Raw genomic sequence first — 27,895 nt, forward strand, 5'->3', positions numbered from 1 at the left:
CTGTGGAAGTTACTGCAGGACACTTCCTTTAAAAGGGTGCTTTGTTTATCTGAAATAGAATAAGTTGTAAGGACTGTCAATCAACATTTCTTAATTAAGCTTCTATTTAACTCCAAAGTTCTTATCCTGCTCCCATTTAAGTAAATAGCAAAACTCCCATTGACTTTCACTGGAATAACTTTAGGCCCAGTAGAGCTGCAATAGATTATTGGACCTTTTCCAAATGCTTTATTTTTATACATACACATAGTGTCATACACAGTTCCCTCTTCCATGAGTGCAGAGATTGCTCAGGCTACAGAACCAGTGGGGTTAAGCTATGTAATGAGAGAGAGAGTGGCTAGATGCCAGGGGCACATAAGAGGAGAAAAGCCACAGAACTCTTCTCCAACTAAGCTCCCTTCATGGCTGTCCTTGAAAAATGGAAGGGGTGTGGCTGGAGGACGCATTGATATGTAGATCTTCTGCCCTACAAGTGGGAGGTGTGATCAAATATGGCCCTCTGTAGCCTTCTCCAGCCATCAGGCTTTAGACTACAGCCACATTGCATGCATTACACCATGTCTATACCTTTGTCTTCCAACATTTTCTCTGACAGCCATTGGTTTCACTCCACTGATGATTGCAACCAATGTGGTGGTTATAAAACTAGCAGCCATTGGCTGAAAGGATGTACTGGACATTAGAAGGAGTTCTGAAATCAAAAGACAATGGGAGCATGTTTGAGGGGCAGTTATAGTAATTTCCAAACCACTATTCTTTTTTAGCTCTAGATAACAAAATGGAAAAAGTACAAATCAGAGCTTCATGTAACTAATTACAGGCATCAAGCCAACAACTATCTGTGACTAATTAAAATGGAGTAACAAAAAATGGAGTAAAAAACAATACAGGGAATTTTGAACCGTGCACCTTTGTCAGGTTGTTGTATCCCACCACTGCACAAATGATGAAGGAGAGGGTTAACCAAATCACATACTCTTGCTAAGCAGAACTACTTCCTTAATATTTTCCTTTAAATAGCTTTGCATACTATTTGTACTCTGCAGAGCTCACGGTGTGTTTGAGAAAATTCATTCCTCCTTCTGTCAGCGTGCCAACATATTATCAACCTTCAGGCAACAGAATACTGTCTGTGCTGAGAACAGTTTAAACACAGCTTGTGTCTTCATACCAGATGTTTTTGTGCTGTGCATGTTAAAGCTGTCCACGCCAGTGCATCTTTACTGGATGTCACCATATTCACCATCCTTTCTTAAAAGCTCAGTTCACTAGGTGCTAAAATCTATTGAGTCACTCTTTATTTCGACGTTTTTGCTTTCTTCCTAAGCATTTTATTATTATGCCAACTACTATGAATAAAAATAAGAGAACTAATATATACAGAAAGTAGGGAGCATACCTTGTTTATCCCTTTCTCATTCTCCATCCCAACAACTGGATGATGTCTGATACTAATAAAAACCTATATAAATAGAATCCTTATTCCAGATTACATATAATGTCCTTATTTATCTTACATACCTTAAGGTGGTATATAGTTTTCACTTTTGGCTGTCTGTTGAGGCAGTCAACAAGGATGCTAGTTGGTGAAACTATAGTTCTGTTTTTTGGGTTGTGGACACCTTCTCATTAATAATTGGACTGAGACCACCAAATCATATGGCATAGAGTGGCACGGCCATAAGATGAAAAGGACTGTTGGTCATGCTAACGTTGAACTAATGACTTTGGAACAAAAAGCTTTATGTCTCATTCATAATTCCTAGAATCATGGAAAATGATGACTTGTCCATATTCCCTCATGCAGTCCCTCATGTTGCGAAATGTGAGTCATGCAATTTACGACTGTAAAATATGTTGTATGTAGTGTTGTTGTTAGGGTGACCAGACAGCAAGTGTGGTGGGGAAGGGGGGGGGGTAATAGGAGCCTATATAAGAAATAGACCCAAAAATCGTGACTGTCCCTATAAAATCGGGACATCTGGTCACCCTAGTTGTTGTAACCAAGTTGGTCCCAGTATGTTAGAAAGACACGTTGGAGGTAGTAATATCTTTTTTTCAGCCAACTTCTCCTGGAGAAAGAGGCAAGCTTCAAGCTGACACACAGCTCCTCTCCAGAGGTCTGCAGAAGAAGCTTGAAAGCTTGTCTCTTTGTCCAGGAGAAGTTGTTTCAGTAAAAGATACAATTTCACCCATCTTGTCAGTGTAAAAATATGTAACTCATTAATTGCCTCTTAGAATTCTTGAAGCCAGTGTTAAATATAATGGGTAGTACTCTGTGCTGCTCTTCTGAAAGGTACAGCACAGATTTCACAGCCAGGAGCAGGGGGGCGTAGGGCAGCTTTAAGCCACCTTTCCTCCCTCCCCGTTCTAGGCTGCTCCAGGGCTTGAGGAGACTCCCAACATAACTTGGACAGCCCTGGAGGCCTTATCTAATTTTTGGCAGCTCCCCTAGTGGCCACAGTGCTGCCTGGAATCTCTGCAGCCTCCCCACCAGCATGCCTCTCTGTTCCGATGCCCTAGCTTGCGAGGTGATCATTGGGGGGGCAGTCTTCCACTGGCCCTGCACTGATTGAATTGTCCCTCATCAGGATATGGGGTTTTTAGGGTGCTTTTATGCTTTTATGCTGTGTTGCTCCTTTTACCCAGCATCAAGGAGCCAGATCTTCTTCCCTGGTCTATCTCAGTGGGTTGGCAAAAACTGAACAAACCAAAAAAGTCAAATAAAACTAGAAAAGACCAAACCAAATAAGACCAGAAAAATAAAATCATAATATACTACCTTTACTCTTAAACAATCAACACCTAACACACACAATGCACTAGCTCAGTGGTTTGAGCATTGGCCTGCTAAACCCAGGGTTGTGAGTTCAATCCTTGAGGGGGCCATTTGGGGCAAAAATTGATAATCATACAGTGGCAGCAGCTGAATTTCAACAAGGATCAATAGGACTTTATTCTTTCTATTATCACTATTTTAGTTGTTTTTATAATGACAGCTGCACAGCAATTTTTTAGGTAACAAGTTCAATTTACATAGTTGATGATAGTTTTGGCTGTCATGTTTTATTTAGGTAACCCCTTTATTGATGTGTATGTAAATTTTACTGTACACCTGTACAATACTCAGTAGTTTCAGTTTGTAAGGATTGAGGTGAATATTGCTTACACCCACAACCCCACCATCAAATTTCAGAAGCCCCACAAATCTCAAAGTAAAACTCAGTTGAAACTGCCAAGAGTCACCTGCTTTCACAACTAATCTGCAGAAATGAAAATTTTTACATGATTTTGATGCAGAACACCGGGGCTTGATACTGCAATCCCGTGCACAGATGAGTAACTCTACTTATGTGAAATCAATGGGACTACTCATTTTAGTAAGATAGTCTCCTATATGTGTGTTTGCAAAACAGGGCTCATATGCTGGCCCACATTTGTTCATGCATTGCAACATTCAGGTTTGTGCAAAACATTTGTGAATCTTGGTGATCTCTTGATGAATCCGAAGTTGATGAAGTTTCATATATGTAAATAAAGCCCAGCAAACAGTGATTTTAGGTTTCAGTGTAGTGGTTTCACTCAGAAATAGAGATCTTTAACTAACCACTAATATAATTGTCATTTAAAGCTAATATTTTTAAATTGGTAAGCACTCTCCAAAATATAATGTGAAGAAGTGTATACAAATTACAAGACTTTTTGTTTCTTCTCCTGCTTGATGATACTCACCTATAGTATTACAATATCGTACAATGAAATGCCCCAATCAGGTAGGGGACCATAGCCAAAAATCATTACCATCTGTTCAGTTTCATTATTGTTCCTCATTATAGCTCAGAGGGTCAATGATATTACTTGTGGCAGAAATATAGCAAGATTGAGGGCAGTTAAGCAGCTTTGAGACCTAGAAAGGCTCAAGTATATTGAAATGACAGACAGTTAATTATCTGAGTTTACAGAGTAGAGAGCATGGGGAGAAAAACAGACCTATTAAATGTAGGTAAATGCAGAGGTTCCATATCATTTGGTTGCTCTTCACTGAACTATGCTATCTTATTAGGAGTTATGATAGTAAACTCTGGCAGAAGAGGAAATAATTATGCAAAGGCAAATTCCTTGATTCATTAAATATATTGCTAAATGAGAGGTTATTACTGGCACAGTTATGTTTAATATGGTCAGTTATACACTATGTACCTATACATATATTTTGTATGACATATACAGCTGATACCATAGAGTAACATGGAGGATTTCAAGGAAATCTCTTATTAGTGTAGCTTCACTGTTGCTAGCAATGGCGGGAGTGCTAGTGTAGACCAGTAGCCAGCTTTCTTTACCACCGGAACGGTTAGAAAGAGGTGGCTAATGCACACTAGTGCTCCCAATGTTATTAAACACCAGGTGAAGTTGTGCTGGTGCTAAAATAACAGTGGAAGAGGTCCCTCGGTGTGCACAAGGGTGTATGTGTTTCCAGATATTTGTCTATGTATAAATATATGTAGTTGAATAGAGTTGGATGAGTAAGGCAAACAATTTCCCTGAATACTCACCCATATTATTGAATGAATTTTGTTGAGCTATGCTCATTTGAGCAATCAAATTGACATCCACATTTTCACAAAGCCAACTGCAATGTCACATTCACAAGCATTCATGGAAACTGAATTTTAAATTCACACACACAGGTATTTGTGTTGGAAGTTGCATTGCTTATCCATTCAGGGAAGAGAAGCCTGTGACATAGCTGACAAAAGACAAGGAGGAAACTACAAATTTTAAACATTGTACTTGAGTATCTGATATTCAATCTTTACAAATAATCCATTGTATAAAAGAAAAATTGCTGAATAAATTAATTATGAATTACTAAATTATTGACTCAGCTCAATAATAAAGCTGTTTGTATGTGCGTCTATATACATATTTGTATACAGAGTAATAGAAAAGATTAGTTTCAAAATTAAACACTAATTAAGTGTCATTCATTTTGTAATTGTTCTTAATTCTGAGGATAAAACCACTATTCAATTTCCAAATTTGAACACCAGTCCCTAATTAATAGTAGTTCTAATTTTTTTGTGCTCAGTTGTTCTTATCCAGCAAAGCACATAAGACCTCATTACTTTAATGGGGCTGCTTAAAGTTAAGCTCAAGCTTAAGTGCCTTGTCACATCAGCACCTTAAATATGAAAGGGTTACATTACTAGAATGTAACATTAGAACTTGCCTTCAGTAAGGGGCAGGGCTTAGCTACACCATCAGAGCAGATCAGAGAATTAGTTGCCATCATTTGCTCTCTGCCTTCCCTTTTGTACTGGAGGGAAGTAATCTGCTATTGGTCTATACCAGTAGCCTCCACACTGACTCGAATCTGCTGACTAGTGGATTGCAGGAGAGGGTCAGAGCGAACACCCTGCCAATCTCCCCACCCCCTGCCTGCTCACCTATACAATATGGAATAGCATTTCCACAATAGTTGCTCTCCTTCCCACACTGCCCCACCATGTAGATAACCCATGCAGAGGATTAACGCAGAGCCTTGCACCTTCTTATTCCCTTGTATGGTGTTGTAAGAACAGGTTACAATCCTGCCCTAAGGAATTTACAAATAGATTAACTAAAGTGTGGAGGGCCAATTTTTCAGTGAGGGAGAATATAGAACATAAATACTAGAACATATGACTAAAGTTCTGCATAGCCATGTTTGTAGGGTCAAGTTTTAACTTAGATTCCATGCTAGCTAGTTCTGTCCTCCCCCCCTTAGCTGTGCACTAGTATTTAGGTTGACAGTACTATAGATGCACTAATGAAAGCATTGATTATGAAATTATCTCAGCCTTTATTCTGATGGGAAGAGAAGCCCAAAGCCAAGTGTCCGTGAAGCCTGAAATTAGTACCGTTTCAATAATGTATGTTTCTATTATCTCAGATAAACATTTGTCATTAATGTAGATTTAAACTCTAAAAAATCTTTCCAGGGAAACAGGATATTTTTACTCATAGTGAATTTGCACTCTGATTGGATTTGCCTGTTGTAAAGATTTATAATCCTGTTAAGGGAGATTATGCCTGGTAATTTTATGAACGTTTAGCGTCTCTCTCTAAGGAAAGAGCTAAAGGCATTAAACTCTCTTCACTAAGCATTTCAGATTGGATTTAAACTGCTATTCTAGGTGCAAAAGGCCAATATTCCATCCATTTAAATTGATTATTTTTTTAGGTGCATCATATTAAGTGGAATTTCACGTACAGAGTGATGCTGCAGTTTTTCCTCAGTAAAACTCCTGTTGTCAGTGGGAGTTTTGCCTGAATAAGAACTGCATTATTTGGCCCACAGCTGGAGCAGAGCTGTAGAAATTCTAAACCATATTATTATTTTATATATTTTCATTAATGTACTTAGAATATATTTTATATTCAAAAGATCTGGAGGCATATGTGCTATAGTATCATTTTATTAAATTTCAGTGTCTTTCAAAAGGTATTTTTCTTTTTTTTCTTTTTTCTTTTTTTGTTTCTGTTTGTTTTCAACTAGGACCCCTACTATGGCTGGTGGCCTATTTTCTATTGACAGAAACTACTTTGAAGAGATAGGAACTTACGATGCAGGAATGGATATCTGGGGTGGCGAGAATCTTGAAATGTCTTTTAGGGTAATTCCCATTTTACTTCATTTTCTGACAACCAACAGTTATACTATAATGACATGTACTTTGCAGATGAGGCACTTTTGTTTTAGCTAAAATGCAAGTTCTGGATTAATTTAAAATTCTAAAGATAACTAGAGATGCCTCGTGGTAGTGTTTCAGGGGCTCTTTTTCTACTGCATGCAACATTTATCATTGTTCTGAAAGATTTTTAGGTAATGATTTTAAAGTTATCATAAGGTTTACTAATATATTTATATTAAAAACCCAGGGCTTTCATTGACACAGTAGGGATGCCAATTGACATAAATTAAGTAAAGAAGTGAGTTGGATTTTCAATACTGCAATGCTTTTCAACAGAAGCTTTCAACTATGTATATTCTCATGGATTTGCAAGCTATGACTGGGATTTCTATTGTTTTTACATATGAGAGCCCTACTCTCTAAGGAATTCAATATCCTGCAGAATAGTGACTTGATTTCTATCAGCATATTGCCCCTGACAAGAATAAAATGAAATGCATTTGTTTTATAAATTATCTTTTAAAATCAAATGAAGATTGGAAAAGTGGGGCTTTGATGAATAAATGATTAGGAAGGATGTGAAAAATGACTTAATATTATATGATGTATTGCAATCTTTACAAGGCAAAGTAGTTCGCAAAATAAAACTAAATAAACCCCTTTTCTACGCATAAAACACAAGCAGACATTATTATTACTTTTAGAAGAAATCAGCTGAGGCTTTGCAGTATCTTAACTACATAGTGAAAGCATACATTGTTATTGTTCAGTGAAGTAGAAGGATAGAGACTTTTTTCCTAAACTTCTTTTGCCTTGAGTGTTTTTGCTTTAAAGTATCAGATGTACAATACTGTGTGTATATGTGCGCGCGCGTGTGTTCAAATGTACCTGTTAATTCAGTTCACTTTTTGCTGGGTATAAAAGTAAATGAATGTCTGTGACTTATGATGAGCATTTTAAAACTAAAGTTTTTGATGTAAATTAAACCATGTCCCAGTGAACCTGGACACAATAGTCTATAATTGTCCAGGAACAGCCTATTGTTAGAGCCTTCCATGGATACAAAATTTGTGTCCGCATCCAATTCGCAAAAGTGGTCCACGGATACTCGGATTTGCAGGGCTCTAGTTACAAAATTTGTGTCTGCATCCGATCCGCAGACCATTTTTGTGGATATCTGCAGATTTGCAGGGCTCTACCTATTGAAGTTCTATTTTCAGGGTATTTCATCCATTGTCTTTGAGAAGGACTCTGTCCTGTTATTCAGGAAGATTCTCTCCATGGATCCCTTTGTAATGTCTGTCAAGAGGGAAACCTGGAAAAATTGCTTGCCCCTCATCTTGCAGCATCTAACTCCTTAAAGCTCTAATCCTAGACATTTGATAAAAGCTTTTTTTGTCTCCTGTTACCTCTCAAGAAAAGTGTAGTATTCAATTCAGGACAGCACATACACATATATTTAGCTTTAAGCACATACTTAAGAACCAGTTGCAATAAAGATAGACTTAGTGTGTGCTTACCTGAATCAGGGCCCTATATTTTAAAAACTTGCTCCTAGGGGTTTAATGTCTTAAAAATGGTGGTCTCCATCCTCTGCTGATTCTACCTTGCCTTGCCTTTCCCAGCTCCCTGGCAGGCAGTTGGGGTATTCCTGTGGTATTTACCCAGACAGAGGTCAAGAACTCCGAGGATTTAGCTGCTTTGAACCATAGTGCACTAGTCAATAACTCTTTCCCTAACAGATGTCCCTAGGGAAATATAACCCTATTTAAACTGAGAATTGTTTTAAAGAACATGACTACCTATCAGGTGAAATCCTGGCCGCACTGACTTCAATGGGGCCAGGGCAAAACTCCCATTGACTTCAATAGGGCCAGGATTTCACCCTGTGTGTTTAGGTTTGTGATGTGAGTTGGCTGGTCTTAGAATATTCCATTCTCTGGAGAGCAGAGCATCAGTTTATAGCATTTTTTCCCCCTTTTAATACTTTCTTTAGACATATACCATCAAATCCTGAGGTCCTTGCTCAATTTGTATTTTGCTCCCATTCAGGGAAGTTAATAGGAATTGGTCTAACTAAAGACCTCAGCATTTGGCCCATGGTATATAAATTGTGGGACTATTTCATTAGACACTAAATTCCAAATTCAGATTAAAAATGCCACTCCAGAATATTTGAAATGGTCAAGGGCAGTAACGCAAGTGCTAGTTTTAAAAGATGCACTGGTAGTAAGGAGAAGAGGGAGCTTCGCAAACAGAGCTATATTCCTTACTCATTAAAACTGGGCAAAATAAGCTTATGAATTTTCTGATGAACTCTCCAGGCATCACATTAGGAAAAGCTATTTCATGTCTTACTTCAGAAGACATTTAAACTTCAAGAAAAATCACCAGTTTGAAAAGTAAGAACAAACTAATGAGAGCAAGGTATCAAGAATAGAAATAAAATAATATGTTTTCAATGCAATGAGATTACCATGGAAATGGAAAGCATTAATACTATGCTATTTCTCGGTATTCAGAGCCTTTACATTTTAAAAGAAGGCAAAGTGTGACCTAATTAAAACAAAGTTTTTAGACCTCAAGCAGGAATTGATTAATAAAATACCAATGGGAACAAATTAAAAACTAAAGCTGGTGAAAACATTTCTAGTTTCAGTTTTTTTCTATGACGTTTTCTGTACTTTTTGACCAGCTCTGTTCAAAACTAGTGATGTAGCTACCATGGTACAGGTACCAGCAGGTGAGGCCTTGTCTAATGGTACCAAGGTTTACAGTATTTATTTTATGAAAGTGTTTTTTTTCTGGAAGATGCCAGACTGATAGTTATGGTGGCTTGAATCAGTATTTAGTCACAAAATGAGCACAGTATGGTAAGAGACAACAAAACCTTCACTTATGTTAGCTCAGTAATGTGCCTCTCTCTATCTGTTCTGGAGGGATTACCTTTTATGGTGAGAGCGAAGTTTAGTCTCCTCACCTGTGAAATGCTTGGCCTGTCTGTGAAGACAACTAGCCAGGGATAGTGGTGAATGTTTGTTCATTTTCTTAAAAGAATATTTCATAATCTGAAGCTTTTGTGTCATCTAGCAGTAATATGTGTTGGCACATTGTGTCTCTCAGATCTGTGGTGGACTTTCCCTCTAGAGAATTCCACCAGGATGTAGTTTTGTCGGGGAAGTTTTCAGAATTCTATATAGGTTCTCCTCTTGCAAGCTTCTGATTATAGACTCCTCATGTTATTGTTTGAGGAATTTATGCTGAATGTAAAACTATATTCTGGGTATCTCAAGACCTACAGGTGCCTGCCATTGAGTTATTTTTGGTCTGTGAATAGTTACCAACACATAATAAGCAGTAGGCTTGAATAATGTTAATGATGACACTCTTGCTATCAGAATCTAAGAAATTAAAAATTGTGATTGGAATCCCCACTTAAAGCTGAAAACAGACGCACAACCTAATGAAAAGGTGGAGCGTCAATCCAAAGTTAGAATTTTCTGGCTTTTACCAGTTGGTGTCATACTATTTAATTATGTTGTTATTTTTGGAATACATGTCCCAGAGCTTAGTTTTAGCTAGCATCTAAAAGTTAATGGTAAGTGGTTCAAAACCTACCACCAAACAATCCCTTTTTATCCTATTGCCCCATGATGGACATTCTGTGGCATCACTCTTATGAATAAATTTAAGGGATAAATCTTCACTAGCCCTGTATATCCCTTTTATACTCCTATATTGCCACATTGGAGGGGAAGCAAGCTCCATAGAATTTTTTTTATGAAGAACAATAATTGGATGATTACAAAGAGGTGAGCATGGTATGTTCAAACAATAGGATGTTTTCAGAAATGCTGAGCACTTGAACTAAATAGGATCTGGGGATACTCATTACCTTTGAAAATCAGATTACAATGTCTGTCCATCTCTCTGACAAAAGGGACTGAAAACAATGGGCTTCAAAAGGATCAGGCCCCAAATCAGAGTTACATATATATATTTAACAGGTTTCAGAGTAGCAGCCGTGTTAGTCTGTATTCGCAAAAAGAAAAGGAGTACTTGTGGCACCTTAGAGACTAACAAATTTATTTGAGCATAAGCTTTCGTAAGCTACAGCTCACTTCATCGGATGCATAAGAGAATTTGTCTCCACAAAGACAGGGAGGAAAATGAAAGGCTTAAGAAAGGAGAAGTCAGATCTAAGATCATAACAAAATAGTCACTTTGGGGGCAGATGTTTTAGAGGCTGTTTACCCAAAGGTAAACATTTATAAGTTAAATAATAAAAATCATTTCAGCTCTTCTGGAGTCATGAAAGGTTAGAAATATACAATTTTCTGGATATGAAAAAAACAAAATTCTGGCTACCTTTTTGTTTTCATAGGTATAACTCAAAAAGAGTTACACTCTGAGGGCCAGATACTCAGCTGGGGTAAATCAACATAGCTTCAGTGAAAGAATTTAAGTACTGAGTAGTCCAAACGAAGTCAAACACTCCATTCAGGAAAGCATGTAAGCACATGCTTAAAATGGGTTGAAATTTTGGGGAAATGTTCGTGAAATTTTTTTTCCAAAACGTTTATCCCCTTTTCTCTCTCTCTCTTTCTCTCTCGTCAAAAAATTGAAACTTAGAATTTTTTTGACCTGCTTTACCAATAATCAAGACAAGTTTGAAAAATAAAGTGGTTTTTTTCCTTTTGAAGTTAAGAATGGATAAGATTTGTAAGTCTTGGGACTACCTCAACTCATATACACTTAGAAAGGTGTATGCTAGTACATATGAAGGTATGGTCATTCATTCTGCAACTCTAGGAGAGACTAGTTAACCTTGTGCTGACTCATGCCTGTTAATTCTTCAAATGCAAAATATGATAATAATAGGTGCCCATTGACACCTACCAACTGTTACCTGTCAGTTACAGAACTGGGAATCTGTTGGTCTGTTCTTTCATAAAGCGCATCCATTCCCTTTTGCGTATAAGAGTTTTTACACTCAAGATAATTTTGTCACTGTGCATATTATCCTGTTATGCTTCATCTTTATAAGCTCTGATTGATGCAGCATGTAATACATTTTGGAAATAGATGGCAACTTCGAGGGCTTGTCAACGTTTTTCACTTTCTCCAGCCCCAGTTCAGCTCCACTGGTGCTAGCATCAGTGGAAGCACTAATATAGCACATTCAGGCATTTTTATCATTGCCTCATCTAACCGTGGTCTGAGTTGCATTGGTGCAAAATGAACAAAAAATGCAGAGTCCTAGTGCAAATGTACTTTTGGGACTCTTGGTTTGATAGATGCTTGACATGATTTTCTTGTTACCTCACTATTTTCCTACAGCCTCAAGGGGGTTAATACTCTTTTGTGTGTGCGTCTTTTTCTCCTGAATGAACATCCTTCATAATTTACCAATGGTAATCTCTTACTGCCATCCATTGTTTCCCTTTCTGACATAGTCTTGGAGAATTCTAACAGTTCATTTGACTTATTCATGCTTGTACCAATTGGTTATAATATCGTGGCTATGTTGGAATCCCTCCTCTAGAAAAAGAGTCCCTACGGCCATGTTTGAGGTGGCCAAGCTGATTTCTTTTTTAGATCTGAATGAAAAAAAGGTTGCCACAATGTACAGATGAAGGAGTCAAGATGTTACAAAACTATTTGAAGAGAGAGACAAATTTTATTAATGCAATAATGCACTCCATAGTATGCAGATTGTACTCTAATAAAAACACTTCTCAGATGAAAGGAGCACTTATATTTTGGGGTTGTTTTTCTTAGTTTGTTCGTTACTGTGCACTTGAGACATCATTAAAGTAATGGTTGTATCATTCTATGAGAGCAAGCACTCACTACATTGCTTTTCTTGGCATAGAGATTTCAATCTCAAAGGTGCCTTGGCAAAACAGTTTCCTTAATGTTTCTTTGTCAGAAAATGATCCCATAGAGCCTAAAATGGAAACAAGACCACTTGAAAGTTAATTATTCTGAAGGGTAGGATGTGGGCATATTCCCTTAGCAGACTTTTTGTTACCAAAGACTGGCTTTAGCTCCCGTTGAAGCTCAACATGTATTAATTATCAGCAAAACTTCAAAAACAAAATTGTGGTGGATAAGAACATTTTTCAAAAGCTGCAGGAAATCAAAGATAGACTAATTATTGTTCTGTCCCAAGAGAGTCAAAGATATGTGTGTGTGTACCAACCAGAAGCATGATGAACATGATAGTAAAGCAGGAAGTTTGCTGCAGGAGCCTGTGTTATCCTCGGAAAACTTCAAAACCAAACATTTAATTGAGAAAAGTCTTGTGAGTAGGAGTCAGCCACAACTGGCATTGTTAACATCTCTCAGATCTTCTAATACCTCTCTCTCTTTTCATCCAATGTTCGAGTTGAGAGGGAAAGGGTACCCTGTGGGTCCTTCACTTCCCAAATCACAAGAACAAACTGTGCATTCTTGGTGTCACTTCTGACTAAGAAGGCACCACCCTAGGAATGCAAACACAAAAGGATCAGGATCACTAAATATCTCCTCTAATGGTTATTTATAAAAGTTTTGCAGACTACAGTTGTCTTTTGGGCTGATGTCTACAACTGCTTTCTTGAGTCCCATTGCCTGTCCACCCACTTCCTGGTGAAGATGGCATCATCTATAAGCACAAATATTAAATGGATTAATTGGACTATATGGCTTCTTTCTCACTCAGTACTTTGTCCACAGTAAATCTAGACTAGATATTACAGCTAATTTGTAAGCTGATTTCTCTGTTATTCAACTGGCTTCAAGAAGGTGCATCAGTATTCAATAACCTGCTTTTATCCTGATGGATGAGGAACTGGGATTAGTGTTTTCATCACTTCAGAAAAGGCTTAGGAGTGTAATCAGTAGACATTAATATTTAGTATATTGAATTACCCAGCTGGAGTTATTTGCACTGCACAGAGATCCTTGAGCTGTGGAGTGAATGTGCAAATGGAATGGTTCCACAAAGTTTTCATTTCTACAAAAATACAGATTGGAGCCATCCTATTTCCCTTATTACTTGCAGTAACAATACAAGGCTTAGCTCAGATAATACAGATTAATGATACGTAATGAAATGTGTAGGTATTCTGTTGGGAAAACAGTCACACAACTCCACATAAAATATTCCACAAGATAATGGTAATGCAAGTTACTAAATATGACTTTTGTATTTTCAAATAAATCAATATAATCGTTTAGCTGTGCTACTGATCTTTGGTACTTTCTCTTTAATGATTTTATTTGTAGCAAGTCATAGAACAATGGCAATTTGGCAAAATATGATGCAATATCTCCTTTAACACAGAATAAAGAACTTTAGTCTAACAAAAGAAAATATCCCTAAATCTATCCCTCTGTCTCTCTGCTGTAGTGTACAGTTTATGCCTACAGCTTTACCCACCTGTCTCCTGTATAGCTTTCTGATACTGATTTAACAAAGCAGTATACACATCACGAGTTGTCACATGCATCTTTCACTAAATGCCTTGGGCTGTAAAACAACATGCTATAGTTACAAGAGGATTGCATACAGTGAAGGCTTGGGAGTTGCTAATTTTTCACTTTGCTCACTGCACCATATAAAAATAAAGTGGAACGTTTAGCCATTCAGAAGTAAATAGTCCAGTGGTGTAAAAGATGTTTTAACCAGTTAGGTGAGTGTAATTAAGCACCTAAATAATGTAACTGGCCGAAGTGCATAATTGAGACCTTTCTTAAAAAGTTCTAAGCAATTTAGTAAGGATGAAACCACCAGTGTTTTGAAGACACTTAATAGAGTTTTATAGGAATTACTCTAAAGCCTGTTAGGATCTTATTCTATATTACATTCTTTCTTTGGATTTTTTAAAAATCCATTCTAGGGAATTTCTATAGCAAGGATTTATTTCCCTTAAATTCTACAGGATGTTTCAAATATTTTTCATTTTTTATTCAGTTCTGTAGGGTTTTTTTTTTTCATAAGGGAATGCCCAGAGCCCCCTCATAGTGGAAAAGGAGCCTTAAATAGCAGGAGGTGGGCTTTTCTGAGGTGAGTGGAGCATTAAATAGGGAGTTTAAGCCAGAAAACGGGTTGTCCTTTAGAAAAATGGAGCGTGTCAAGGCTAAAGAAAATTAAACTCATACTGTGTTGAGAATAAGATATTCTTTAATCTTGTTTTTGTGCCTAGTATTGTGTGTGCCTAGAGATTTGTACAGACACCTTTTTTATTATTGTAGAAATCCAAATAAATCAATGAGGGGAAAGCATGTTTAATTCAGCTGTGTTACTTGGGTAATACCTCTCTCACGTTATAGCAGTCATCAAAATCACTATGCAACAGCCACACAGCACTGCAGAATAAAGCCTTTTCCAGGAAAACAGTAAGGGGGTCTGCGTAACCAAAACCCACCCCATTTACTATATGCCTAACTATGGCAAACACTGAAAAACACATGACCACTGTTTAGATGCCCAAGGACATGTCTGACAGCTGTACCGTGTTCAGGCTCTTTTATATGTTGCTTCTTAGCTTGCACCACTTTACTGGATTTTGCTTTCCTGATACAACCATTGACTAATGTGGGTAATGCTTATCCCAATGTGCAGAAAGGATTATTAATTCCAGATCCTTAATCTGACTTTATCTGAGTCTTTATTTTTGCACCTGAAAAATTGCAGTGATTACACAGGTGATTTAAATGTTTAAATACACTATTTTAGGCACAGTCACTGATTTAGCTGTCGAAAAGACCTAAGCCGCACTATATAATTATGGACAAAATAATGTGAGCCAGTGTAACTCGTAGTGAGGCTGGAAAAGTTGTATGCATGCTTACTTTTCAGAAGTAAAACTAAAGTAGATGGTGACACTGAAAATTATTTTAAGTGTTTGTGTAATTTTGATTCTCTAATTACCTGTCAAACAGTCATTCTAAAAAACTAGCCCAAAGGGTTTTTCAATATTCCATAAGTGTTCAACTCTGCTGACTAATTTTAGGAGCACAGTTTGTACCTAGAACGCACTGAACATGTGCTTACATGCTTTAATATACATCCCTGAACTCAGGACTCCCACTTATTTTTGCTCTTTCCTTTGGGCATGCAATAAGGTTTGTGCACCTAAGCTCTATTTATTCTAAAAGTAAATTTGTGCACCGCTATCTGTACTTCATCCTCAGATTCATTTCTGTGAAAAGTTAGCTGGAAGTATCAAAAGGACATTGAAATAGCTAATTTCATTATTACAGCATATTTTAATTATTATTATTAATGGCTATTTTCAAATAAATTTTCTACATATTTCCTTATCAAAGCAGCTGTTTCTTGTGTTGATTATAGTCATTTTCATGTGATGGAAAACATGTCTTTTTGTACTGTGATTTCAATGCCTGTGTGTAAACTGTGATTGATGAATGATCTAATTGAACCATCAATACATGCTCTGATAAACATGTTCAAGTAAAAAAAAAAGTATTAATTTCCCTTTCTAAAATCCTGTGAAACAGATTACTGATGCATGTAAAATGTTTTCATTATCCGGATCTCTTGAAATCTTAACCTAAAATGCGTTTTTCACCATGAAAAGAGAAATTAAGCATGCAGAAGAGTTGTGACTTCAAGAATGAGGCTCTCACCAACAATTAAGACGTGTTATTTCTAATAACCTCCGTTGTTTTCAGTCATATGATTCTGTTTTAAAAGGTTGGAAATTAGAATGGTCAATTCGTAAAGCAGCTGTATCAACAGATGAGTATTTGGCAGTAAGAAGCTGACTGTGCCTTGCTTGCCCCAGTGTGATCTACCAGACATCAAATATCTACTGAATTTTTATTAAATTGTCAAGTTTAAGTATCCATGGTAACTGTTGGAGAATTCTATAGCAGCCTAAACTATGATTATACTGTCAGACCTGGATATTCTACCTGCAGTGCAATAGTCAGTACAAAGACCAATAGTATCATTGTTGTTCTCAGCAACTATAAGGGTGGTTTAAAAAATGGAATCAAATCATGTGACTTCTTTTAAATAGATCAGAGTAATTTATGCTATAAAGGACAAATGGTTGTAGGAGATATTTCACTTCTGGGCATCCATAGATTGGTTGCTGGTGTGTATATTGCAAACACAGGGACCTGAATGTAAGTGATCTTGCTTTGGCTTGGTATTGACAAGACAGAAATGAAGCTTTGTGGAAGGAGAAAACACGAAGTGGTGGGATAAGTCAGGATCTCCATCATTTATCAGCAAGATGTGCACATCTTTTATCAAATTGGTTTGTATTCTGGGATGCTTTGGTCCCGTGCTGTTCTCACTTAGCAGCTTTGGCCCAAAATGTCTTTTATCATCTATGCAACTGCAGTCATTCCTAATATGGGCATTACCACTGTCGTTCACACGTTTGTCACCTTCAGGATGAAACACTATAGTGCTATATTGTAGACCACAAGAGGCTTCAGGCAGTGTGGAATCTAGCTGTCTGCCTCTCAAGAGGAGGTGAGGCAGCGATGAGCATATAACAGTAGACAAAGTTTTTTGCATTGGATTCTTATTTGCTTCCCAGTACAGTTCATGGTGTTTGTGATTATCTTTAAACATCTGAAAGGTCACTTCTTACACTAGCACGCAGGTGAGTTTGGCTTAGATGTTCTTTGACACCAGCAGCAGGGATGTCTCAGTTGAGGACTCTTGATTTTGGACTTTACTCCCCTCCTAGCCTTAAACTGTACTGTTTATAGCATCTTGCCATGACAAAACATGACTAACAAAAACAGGATGCAAGCAGACATTACAATTAATGGACAAGCTATAGAGGTGTGAATTTAATTATCTGGGATCATATTTATACAACCAAGGCAGCAGTTCCAAAGAAATCAGAAGACCACCTGGGCTGACCTTCCTTAAGAAAGTGTGGAAAAACCATGACATCTCAAAATGTACAAAGGTGTGACTGGTGAAAAGGCTAACTTTTTCCATAGCAATTTGTGGATGTGCATAGTGGGAAGTTAATGCAGCTGATAAGAAGAAAACTGAAGCTTTTGAAATGTTTTGGTGAAGACTCTTGTATATCTCTTGGATGGGGAAAAAAAGAATGAATGCCTATATTAGAAATGTTGTTGGAGAGAAGCAAACCCTGATGTCGGAAATCAACAGATACAAACATAAAAACTTTGGTCACATTAGGCACAGAGATGGAAATAACCTTGAGAAAATTGTTATGGAAGGAATGGTGAAGGGCCTTCATAGTAGGGGATGAGTAGCAAGTGGATGGATGGATGGTATGCGGCAGATCAGTGAAAGGTCGCTGCTAAGTGTTCAAAATTAGTGATGGCTCATGAAGGCTTCTGAAAATTCTGGTATGATGTCACCAATATTCAAACATGAATAAATGGATTAACTTATTGATCCAGTCAATTCTCACTGTTAATACAATAGTCAGTTCTCGTATAAAAGATTCTGGGATAATAGTACTTCCCTACCTCACAACGATATTGGGGGGATAAATATACTTTAAAAGATTGTGTGGAACTTAGATACTACAGTAATGGAGGCAAGGCATTAATAGGATTGATAACAACAACAAATTCAAGAATAGACTCTCTCCTATTACATTTTTACATGCCCTCACTTGAAGGAAGCTGTAGAATACAAATTCCAGCACTCCCAGAAAAAAATTGAATTAAAGGCCTGCTATACAGTAAGTTAAAAGGAATTGTAGCTAGTCAGCAAAATATAATTGCTGTATTGTGAAGCAGAGTTCAATTGCTAGTCATATAATTGCACATGAATACCATACTTGTTTCCAACTCAAAGGTGTGTTCATGTGCAGTTATATGACTAACCAGTGATCAAAACAAAATATTAACAGGTTGCTTGTCACCCCAGTTTTGGTCATGTCTACACAGATTCCATATAGTTTAAATACTACATTTTTAATAGTAGTCAATTTCCCTATGAATGCTTAAAAGCAGTTTACAAAAAAAAAAAAAAAGACTGAAAGGTTAAAATGCTGTTCTTCACAATGGAATCTAGACACCTCTGTAGTCCTGTAACAAGTTTACTGGAGAGGAGGTTGTATCAGGAGCAATGAAAAGTTAGGAGTATAAATTTAAAACAAATATTTTGGGAATTTCCTGGTGGACAGTATAATCAGCAGGGGGAGGAATGGAAAATCTGATACTAGAGAAGTATCTCAGTGTTGTTGCTTAATGAGAGGCATAATGTTGAAATACATGAAATATATTGTTTTGGTGATGGTTTGTAAATATATACAGTAATGTAAATTTAATTCCCTTTTTTAAAAAAGTTAGCAACTGTTCTGTAGTATGTCAGCTTGAAGTTTCATCTATACTGACTAATTGTCACTGAATATAAAACACAAGATGTTAAACGCAAGAATGTTTTGTTGTTGTCATTGTTAATCCCACCAGAATACATTCATTAGCATACTAATGAAATTATACAAAAGAGTTTTGCTTTAATTAAATAAGAGCTATATTGTTACTATGGCAACAACATTTCTATTCATACAGTTCATTCTTAAATGTTATGTCTATTTCAAGGAGTACTAAATACAAAAATGTAACAGTTTTCTTGTCAAAGATGCCAGAAAGTTTTTGTATTTTTTTTTTTTTTTTTTTTTTTAGTGATCAGGAAGTGCTGTAAATTGACTTCATAAACTATACTGTCAGGGGACATAGAAGGTGGATGGGTTCGACGGTGGCCGCTCTCTTTGCTTACAGCAAAAAAGGGAATGAATGTCAATTAAGTATGAGCCCCAAAGAAAATACATAATATAGGTAACATAGAGAAGGGAGTAGTTCTGAGGGATATGATTAAGTGCATTGTGAGGTGAAAAACTGAAAAGTATACGTGTAGTAACCACCTCACCGATTTATGCAGAGGTAACTAGTAGATAGAGTGAAACGTCTACATTGGAATGGTGACCCCACTAAACTCGCGCCATTTCTGGAATCATGTCAGTCCAGATTATTCAGTGGCAGTAGCACTACATACTGAAGGTTGCAGATAAGTTTCTGTTGATACATCCTTGCCCTTCATTTCCCCCCACTCCGTGCTTCTGTGAATAACAGTTTCAAAATCGGTCGGCAAGGTCTGTGACCCGCGTGGAATATTTTTTTTACCAAATTACAGGGCTACTGGATGCTGAAACGTAGCAGTGAATTCTGAGTCCCCAGAAAGAGATGTTAAAGACTTCTGAATTTTTCCAGTGCTTTTTTTACTATTCGGTAGCCAAAAAAGACAAGAAGTAGAAAGGGGAAAAATCTGATTTGTTGGACTGTTCTCATTGAGGTCTATTGCACATAATGAAATATTAGGTTATTAGATTCTAATATTAAAAAGTTAACATTTTAAATAGGAACATACACTAGTCATTGAGAGCTGATGCCCTAATTTTGGCTCATTGGCAGCTCCAGAGACATTGCTGGGAAGCAGAAGGAGACAGACAGGGAGAATTTATTATCTCCCCAAGTCGCCTGCATGGAGACTGGGGAGGAACAGCAAGATTACAGGCAAGAGCATATAATACGCTAACCTATGTATAGTCCTGGAACTTTAAAATTACTTTGGTCCTGCAGGTGGATCTTGTTTTGTGAGAACTTGCTGCTGTTCAGTGTAATTACGTCTGCAGGTCTGATGGACTATTGAAAGCCTGAGGCCAAAATTTGCCCTCAGTTATACCAGTGCAATCCCACTGAAATAAGTGGAATTACACTGATGTAACTGAATGTAGAATTTGGCTCCAGGACTTAAGTAAACCAGTAATTTCCATTGCATGGAGATTATCAGATTTTCTTTTGTGTGTATAGGTTTCTTCTTGCTAGTCTATGGTAGCAGAGCTGCCTATCTCACCACAGATAGGGACTGGTTTTGGAGCCAAAGAGCATACATTTGGGCCTAGTGCTTCATGTATGTAGCAGGATGATGGCCATGGTGACTGTGTATATGCTTATCTATACCTATAATATTACAGTCAAGGACCATTGTACCATCTTCTAAATAGCCAAAAAACCACGATGCCAGTAAAAATTACCAATGCTCTTTTCTATTGTTATAAAACGCTATGAATTGCAGAATGAAATTCTTGGAAACTCAAAATCATTACAAAGAAAAGAACAACTGACATCCTGAATTGAATATTAGTGCATAGCATAATTACACCATTTATAGTGTAGGGTGCTCGAAAAAGTGTGTGTGTCTAAAATGATAGGGCTGAGTCTACAAGTCAGGTAAGCTTGCACAAGATGACAGAAGTCTATGGTCTTGCACGTACTTTATCATTAGTGAAATTTGACCTGTATAATTACATTAAAAATTGATGTGTAAATCTCTATACACTTCTGGGATGAAAAAACAAAATAAGGAGTCATCTGTCAAATGTTTTCTTAGAGCTGGCTGCTTCTTGGAACAGAATTTTTGCAGGATACTTTTCATACACAGTTTTAAAATATTTTGCCTAATTTCAGATTTGGCAGTGTGGAGGCTCCCTGGAGATTGTAACATGCTCTCATGTTGGACATGTGTTCCGTAAGGCAACCCCTTACACTTTTCCTGGTGGCACCGGACATGTAATCAACAAGAACAACAGGAGACTAGCAGAGGTCTGGATGGATGAGTTTAAAGACTTCTTCTATATAATATCCCCAGGTAAGAAATCATTTTGTGATCATTTTATGAAATGTGGATCTATCTGAAAAATGAATATGCGTATATATGTATGTGAGTGAGAGGCGTGGGAGAGTATAGTTAGAGTTCTTTCTGCATCTCCTTCTCAAGTGTCAAATCCTTCTATATTCTTTTTTTAAAGAAAAAATATTGCCTATTTAAGTCTAGAAAAAATTGAAGGTCTTAAGAAGTCTTGTTTGAGATAATTTCTAGCATGTTATTTTCAAACCAGTGGGAAAGTTCTTTGGCTCTATTAACTCTAAGAAAAAGAGGATGTAGTCAGATCAGTCTTGCATTCTGGTGATCCCTTGGAAGTAGTTGCAACTGGTGCAAGTTAGAGCAGCTCTAGAACTGTTCTGCATTGCTCACTGGACTATAGCAGTACTCAGTGGCCTGGCAATCAGGGAGCCAAAATATTAAAAAGTGAAAACATGAGTCTAATTCCTCCATTTGATGTACATGCATAGCTCCCATTAATATTTCTCTCTTCTATGCCTGTCAAGGAAAAGACTCATGTTTTCACTTAGTCCAGAGTAAGAACTTCAAGAAAATCATGAAATGAAGGAATGATTCTAAGATAATGCATATCTTGCTATAACTTATCATACAGAAATTGAAATGCCTGTACAACAGATATGAGTAATGTATGTAAAATATTGTATTTTAAACATGTTCTTGTATTTATGATTTTTATATTTCAGTAACATGTAAAAATAATTGCACAAATGTTTGTAAGTACATTTACAATCAACTGACAGGGATCACAGAGTATACAGATAGTAAATATGCAGTATTTTTTTCCCTTATGAACAAAACATGCAACATTTTTCAATAAGAGTCACTTAATTATTGGTTCAAAAATATATAAAATAGCAAAAATAAGAATATAAGGACATAAGTACTAAAGCGTGTCAAAAATGTCATTTAAGACATCAGCTGAAGAGTTGGTGTTTACAGCACCTGGAAGGTATAGTATCTTCAGTGTTACTGCATTTATTAAGGGCTAGACTGTGATGTTAAAATCAAGCCTCAAGCAAGGAGCGCAGCTCTGTTGAGAAGCCCAGAGGGAGACTGTTACACAGTCTCCTTTCTGGTCTCACCACTGCCATGGGGAAGGAGTGCATTGTGATAAGTCTATGTCCAACACAGCATATTCTCCCTGACACACTGGTGTAGCAAAGCTGTCAGGTGCACAGTATGTGATGGGGGAATGAATGTCGAGCCTCTGCCCTGTCCTTCTCCTTCTCATCCCAAGAAGATTTGGGTTGGAGGGGAAGTGCTTTTAGAGTAGATCAGGATAGGGCTTTCCTGTCCCACATCACTTTTCAGGATTTCAGAAATGTTCCCATTCCACATCAGGCTGAAACAGCAACTTTTCAAAGTGTTTTGTGAAAAACGAGAGAGAGAGAGAGAGACCCAATCCACAGTAGCCAGGTCATCAGGACACTCACCTGGGATGCTGTTCTCCCACATCCCAGGTGAGTGCCCTGACCTCTAGACTTTTGGATCTTCTGGGATGGGTCTTTGTCTCTTTTTCAGTATGACCAGAAATTTCATCCTGGACCTGAGAAACCTTTCCTGACAAAAGTTTTGTCAAAACAGGTATGTTCCAGTGAAAAGCTTAGGTTTTGATGAATCAGCAATTTTTTGACCAAAAAATAATAATTCAAGACCATTTCAGGTGCTACTGACCTTGGTACCAGTAATGACGCTGGAGGACCCCATCCTCAGCCACCTTTAAGACAGGGCTTTTCTGTACTCTGTCTGTGCAAGTGCATGAGCAATCATGCCTTCTTCCATTATAGTGCTTTTTGATTTATTTATATTTTTAAAGGAGGAAACTTTGACCTGATAGACCCCGTTCTCTGCTCCCCTACTGAGTTCCATAATGAAGTTATCCTAGGAAATTTCTTCTTCCTATCATGCAGCCCTGTTGTTATGGAATATCAGACATACTAAATGTATGATTGGTCAATATAATGTGTCCTTTATTGAGATGAGTTGTATCTAGGCAGATTAGAACCCTTGCTTTGGTGTGCATAAAAGATGTACCTGTGAAGTCCCATAAGTTTTTTTTTTTTTCTTTCCCCTGTGATTTTAAAATGTATTTCATATTTTTGTTTTCCCTTTTATTCCATTTTCAGTTTCTTTTATGAAAATATTAAATTACCATAGCTTTTTATAAAACATATAACAACCCTGTAGCCTCTTAAAGCTTGTGGCGGTTTTCGGCATATTGGCTGTCTCAGCTTAAACCTAGTGGTTCAAAAAGGAACTAGTTTTTACAGAACTGCCAACCTTTCAGATGGAAAACTCTTCCCTCCCTCCCCCCTCATCAAAGACAATAATTGAAAACTTTAAATTGTGGCTGTGATCAGAAAAAATAAGTGTTTACCAGCAAGTCAATGTTTCAGATAAAGAGGTTTTTTCCCCTCTTTTATTTCAAATAGTTTCTTGATTGGTAGTAGCCAGTCTCCAGAAAGCTGCCACAAGCTTTATGAGCTAAAGTATTTGTGAGCTTAAACCTGTGTTTTCATTTTTTGGCTGAAACCCCCCCCTAAAAATAAGGGTAGTTAAAATCTATTTTATAATACATTTTTAAGATTTATTTTTGTATAAAATCTAATGCCAGTGTAAGGTGGTTTACATTTTAGACAAGCTTGGTTTTATGGTTTTATTAATACCTTAAAATCACAGATTCCAAATCATATCTGTTTAAAGCCAGAACCTCACATCTGGAAGCCCATTATATTTTGCAGCTTTTAGAAATCATTGTTTAAAATGTTGAAAGAATTGGCTAGTCATAAACTGAAGGTGCTGTTGCTATGTTTTATCATGAATCTCTCAGTAGTCTCCCCACTTTCGTGTTGATAACGTACCTTGAGTCTACAGCAACAGAATCCCCGGGATAAAATTTACACAATAGTTCATGAAGAATTTGATTCCAAAATCCTATTATCAGTGGGAGTTTTGTGTCTAATCCTCTGCACCATGTATTAGACTGTTAACCAAATCCATTCATTTTAAAAGCCTAATTGGTGCCACACACGCTTTCACTGCCTGAATATTCCAGGACTTCAGGAGTTCAGTCAAAAAGAACATAAGAATGGCCATACTAGGTCAGACTAGTGGTCCATCTAGCCCAGTATCCTGTCTTCCGACAATGGCCAATGCCAAGTGGTTCAAAGGAATTGATCACAATAGGGCAATCAAGTAATCCAGCCCCCCATTGTCCAGTCTCAGTATCTGTCAGTCAGAGACTAAGGGACACCTGGAGCCTGGGGTTGCATCCCCGATCATCTTGGCAGATAGCCACTGATTGACCTATCTTCTATGAACTTATCTAAATCTTTTTTTTAATCCAGTTATAGTGTTGGCCTTCACAACATTCCCTGGCAATGAGTTCCATGGGTTGACTGTGCATTCTGTGAAGAAATATTTCCTTATGTTTGTTTTAAACCAGCTGCCTATTAATGGATGACCCATGGTTCTTGTGTTCTGTGAAGATGTAAATAACACTTCTTTATGCACTTTCTCCACTCCATTCATGATTTTATAGACCACTATGATCCTCGTTTGAGTAGTCTTCCAAAGGATGTGCTGGCACAGTGGATCCTGTATTCAATTTCTGTGTCAATGTTGCCTGTTTTTGAGAGGTGGCTGCCAAGGTATGCAAAATGGTCCACAGGTAGTTTGTGCAGGTGAGGGCTGGTAGAGTACCTTGGTTTTCCCAATGTTGAGAGAGAGACCTAGGCTGTGATAGGCATCTGCAAGAAGATTTAGGGTACTTTGCAGGCCAGCCTCTGTGTGTGCAAGAATGACATACTCATCTCTATACTGAAGGTCAGTGATGCTAATTCTTGTGATCTTAGATTTTGTTTGGAGACATCAAAGATTGAGAAGTTGGCCATCCATATGATACTCAATCCCGATTCCATCAGGAAGGCGGTCGCAAATGAGAATCAGGATCACGGCAAGGTAAATGGAGAAGTGTGTTGAAGCAATGACACGGCCCTGCTTGACACCAGTGCGAATGATGAATGGTTCGGTCTCTGAGCCATTGCACAGAATGCTGGCAGTCATCCCATCTCGGAGTAGTCCGATGATGGAAATGAATTTCTGTGGACAGCACCTTCCAGAGGGCATCACGATTGGTAGTCAAAGGCCTTGGTTAGGTCGATGAATGTTATGAACAGTTCCTGGTGTTGCTTTCTGCACTTCTCCTGAATCTGTTGTGCTGTGAAGATCACGTCGGTTGTGCCTTGGGGTGGCCTGAAGCCACACTGTGGTTTGGGGAGGAGTCCCTTAGCAAGGGGGAGGAGGCAGTTTAGTAGGATATGGGCAAGAATCTTTCCAGTGATGGAGAGGAGAGTAATACCTCTGTTGGTCCCACACAAAGATATATCCCCTTTCTTTAATGTAACAATGTTTGGGTTCTTAAAGTCAGGTAGAATTTCTTCGCAGGTCCAGATTTTGGCGAGGAGTTGGCAAAGTTTGTGCTGGAGCATTGTTCCACCAGCTTTAAAAACCTCAGCTGGGATGCTGTCTGGGTCTGGTGTCTTGTGATTTTTTTTTTGTTTGAGTGCTGGCATGCTGGACTTCCTCAAAAGATGGGGCATCAGCAAGGTGTTCCATTGCTGAGAGTTGTGGAATAAACTCAATGGTGTCTTCAGAGACCATGGATTTGTGGTTTAGTAGACTCTCAAAGTGCTCCTTCCAGAGTTGTTTAATGGATGCATTGTACCTGAGGAGGGTGGAGGCATCCTGAGAATGTAAGGGGATTGGGCCTTTGGAGCTTGGCCCATACATAGCTTTGGTTGCTTGAAAGAAGCTTCTCATGTCATCCTGGTCTACGAAACCCTAGAACTCAGAGGCCTTCTCTTGCCATCACTTGTTTTTGATGTCATGTAGCTTCCTTTGGACTTTGGCTTTAAGCAGGTGATAGGCCTCATGTTTTTATTTGTTAGAGGAATCAATTTGCCAGTTACAAAATGTATTTCTTTTCTGTTGAATTAATGCTAGGATTTCCTCAAACCAGTCTTGGTGCTGATGAGTGGAATATCCTTTGATTTCAGCACATGCATTGTGAATGGTGTTTAAGTTGATCCCAGTGCTCTTGAATGTCAATGATTTTGTCAGGCAGGTTAGAGAGTTTCTGTCAGATGTTGCTGGAATGTCTTGCAGCTGGCTTGGTCTTGAAGTGCTTTGACATTATATCGCTTTTGCTTAGTCTTTGGGTGTTTGCGGTGTGGTGGAGCAAGCTGCAGGTACCTGACAAAAATGATTAGGGGACTGGAGCACATGACTTGTGAGGAGAGGCTGAGGGAAATGGGATTGTTTAGTCTATGGAAGAGAAGAATGAGGAGGGATTTGATAGCTGCTTTCAACTACCTGAAAGGGGGTTCCAAAGAGGATGGATCTAGACTGTTCTCAGTGGTAGCAGATGGCAGAACAAGGAGTAATGGTCTTAAGTTGCAGTGGGGGAGGTTTAGGTTGGATATTAGGAAAAACTTTTTCACTAGGAGAGTGGTGAAACACTGGAATGTGTTACCTAAGGAGGTGGTGGTGGAATCTCCTTCCTTAGAAGTTTTTAAGGTCAGGCTTGACAAAGCCCTGGCTGGGATGATTTAACTGGGGATTGGTCCTGCTTTGAGCAGGGGGTTGGACTAGATGACCTCCTCAGGTCCCTTCCAACCCTGATATTCTATGACTGATCTTACTAATTGATGGTCTGGCCAACAGCGATCGGTACCTCTCAGACCTTGTGTTATATGATGTCAGTATAGTCTCTGGCTCTGACTATAACATAGTCAGGGAGGTGCCAGTGTTTGGACAGAGGATGTTTCCAGGTGGTCTTAAATGTATTACTCTGCCTAAAGATGGTATTTGTGATGAGCAGGTCATACTGAGGAAGAGAATACCATTGGGGTTTACCTTTCTCACCCCTTATTTGCCTATTGTGCCACTTTAGAGTTGGGAATCCCCTCCGACTCTGGCACTGAAATCTCCCAGGAGGACGAATTTGTCTGCCTTAAGTGTGGTTGTGAGGACTGCATCAAGAGTTCTACAAAACTTCTCCTTATTGTCTTCCTCATCATCGAGTGTTGGGGCATATGCGCTGATGACTGTAGCATATTGGTTGTTGCTAAACTTGAGCCGAAAAGTCATGAGATGCTAGTTGATCCTCCCGGGAAGCTCCAAAAGCTGACTGGCAATCTTATTTTTGATGGCAAATCCAATCGCGTGAATGTATCTCTCTTCCGGTGGCTGTCCTTTACAAAAGAAGGTGTAGCCACCTCCATCCTCTTTTAATTGGCTCTCATCGGCCTCGCGGGTCTCACTAAGAGCTGTAATGCCAATGTTGAGTCTTGTCAGTTCTCTGGCAATTATGTCAGTTCTTCTTTCTGGACATTCGCTGTGCTAACAGTCCATAAGGGTGTGGACAGTCCAGGTGGCAAAATTCATTGTCTTGTATCTTTTGTTTCAGCTGCAGAGTTGAGTGATCCCACTGGATACGGCCATCCAG

General features: G+C 38.1%; 1 protein-coding gene across 1 annotated transcript in view; it reads left to right on the plus strand.

The window, feature by feature from the left end:
* Window positions 1–27,895, plus strand: part of GALNT13 (polypeptide N-acetylgalactosaminyltransferase 13) — a 345,963-nt gene that overhangs the window by 187,836 nt on the left and 130,232 nt on the right. Inside the window, exons 7-8 of the mRNA XM_077830255.1 lie at window positions 6,545–6,662; window positions 21,171–21,351. Coding sequence (XP_077686381.1) covers window positions 6,545–6,662; window positions 21,171–21,351 — 299 coding nt within the window. The remainder of the gene's footprint in view (window positions 1–6,544; window positions 6,663–21,170; window positions 21,352–27,895) is intronic.

Source organism: Eretmochelys imbricata, chromosome 11 (genome assembly GCF_965152235.1).
Source record: "Eretmochelys imbricata isolate rEreImb1 chromosome 11, rEreImb1.hap1, whole genome shotgun sequence".
Taxonomy (NCBI): domain Eukaryota; kingdom Metazoa; phylum Chordata; order Testudines; family Cheloniidae; genus Eretmochelys; species Eretmochelys imbricata.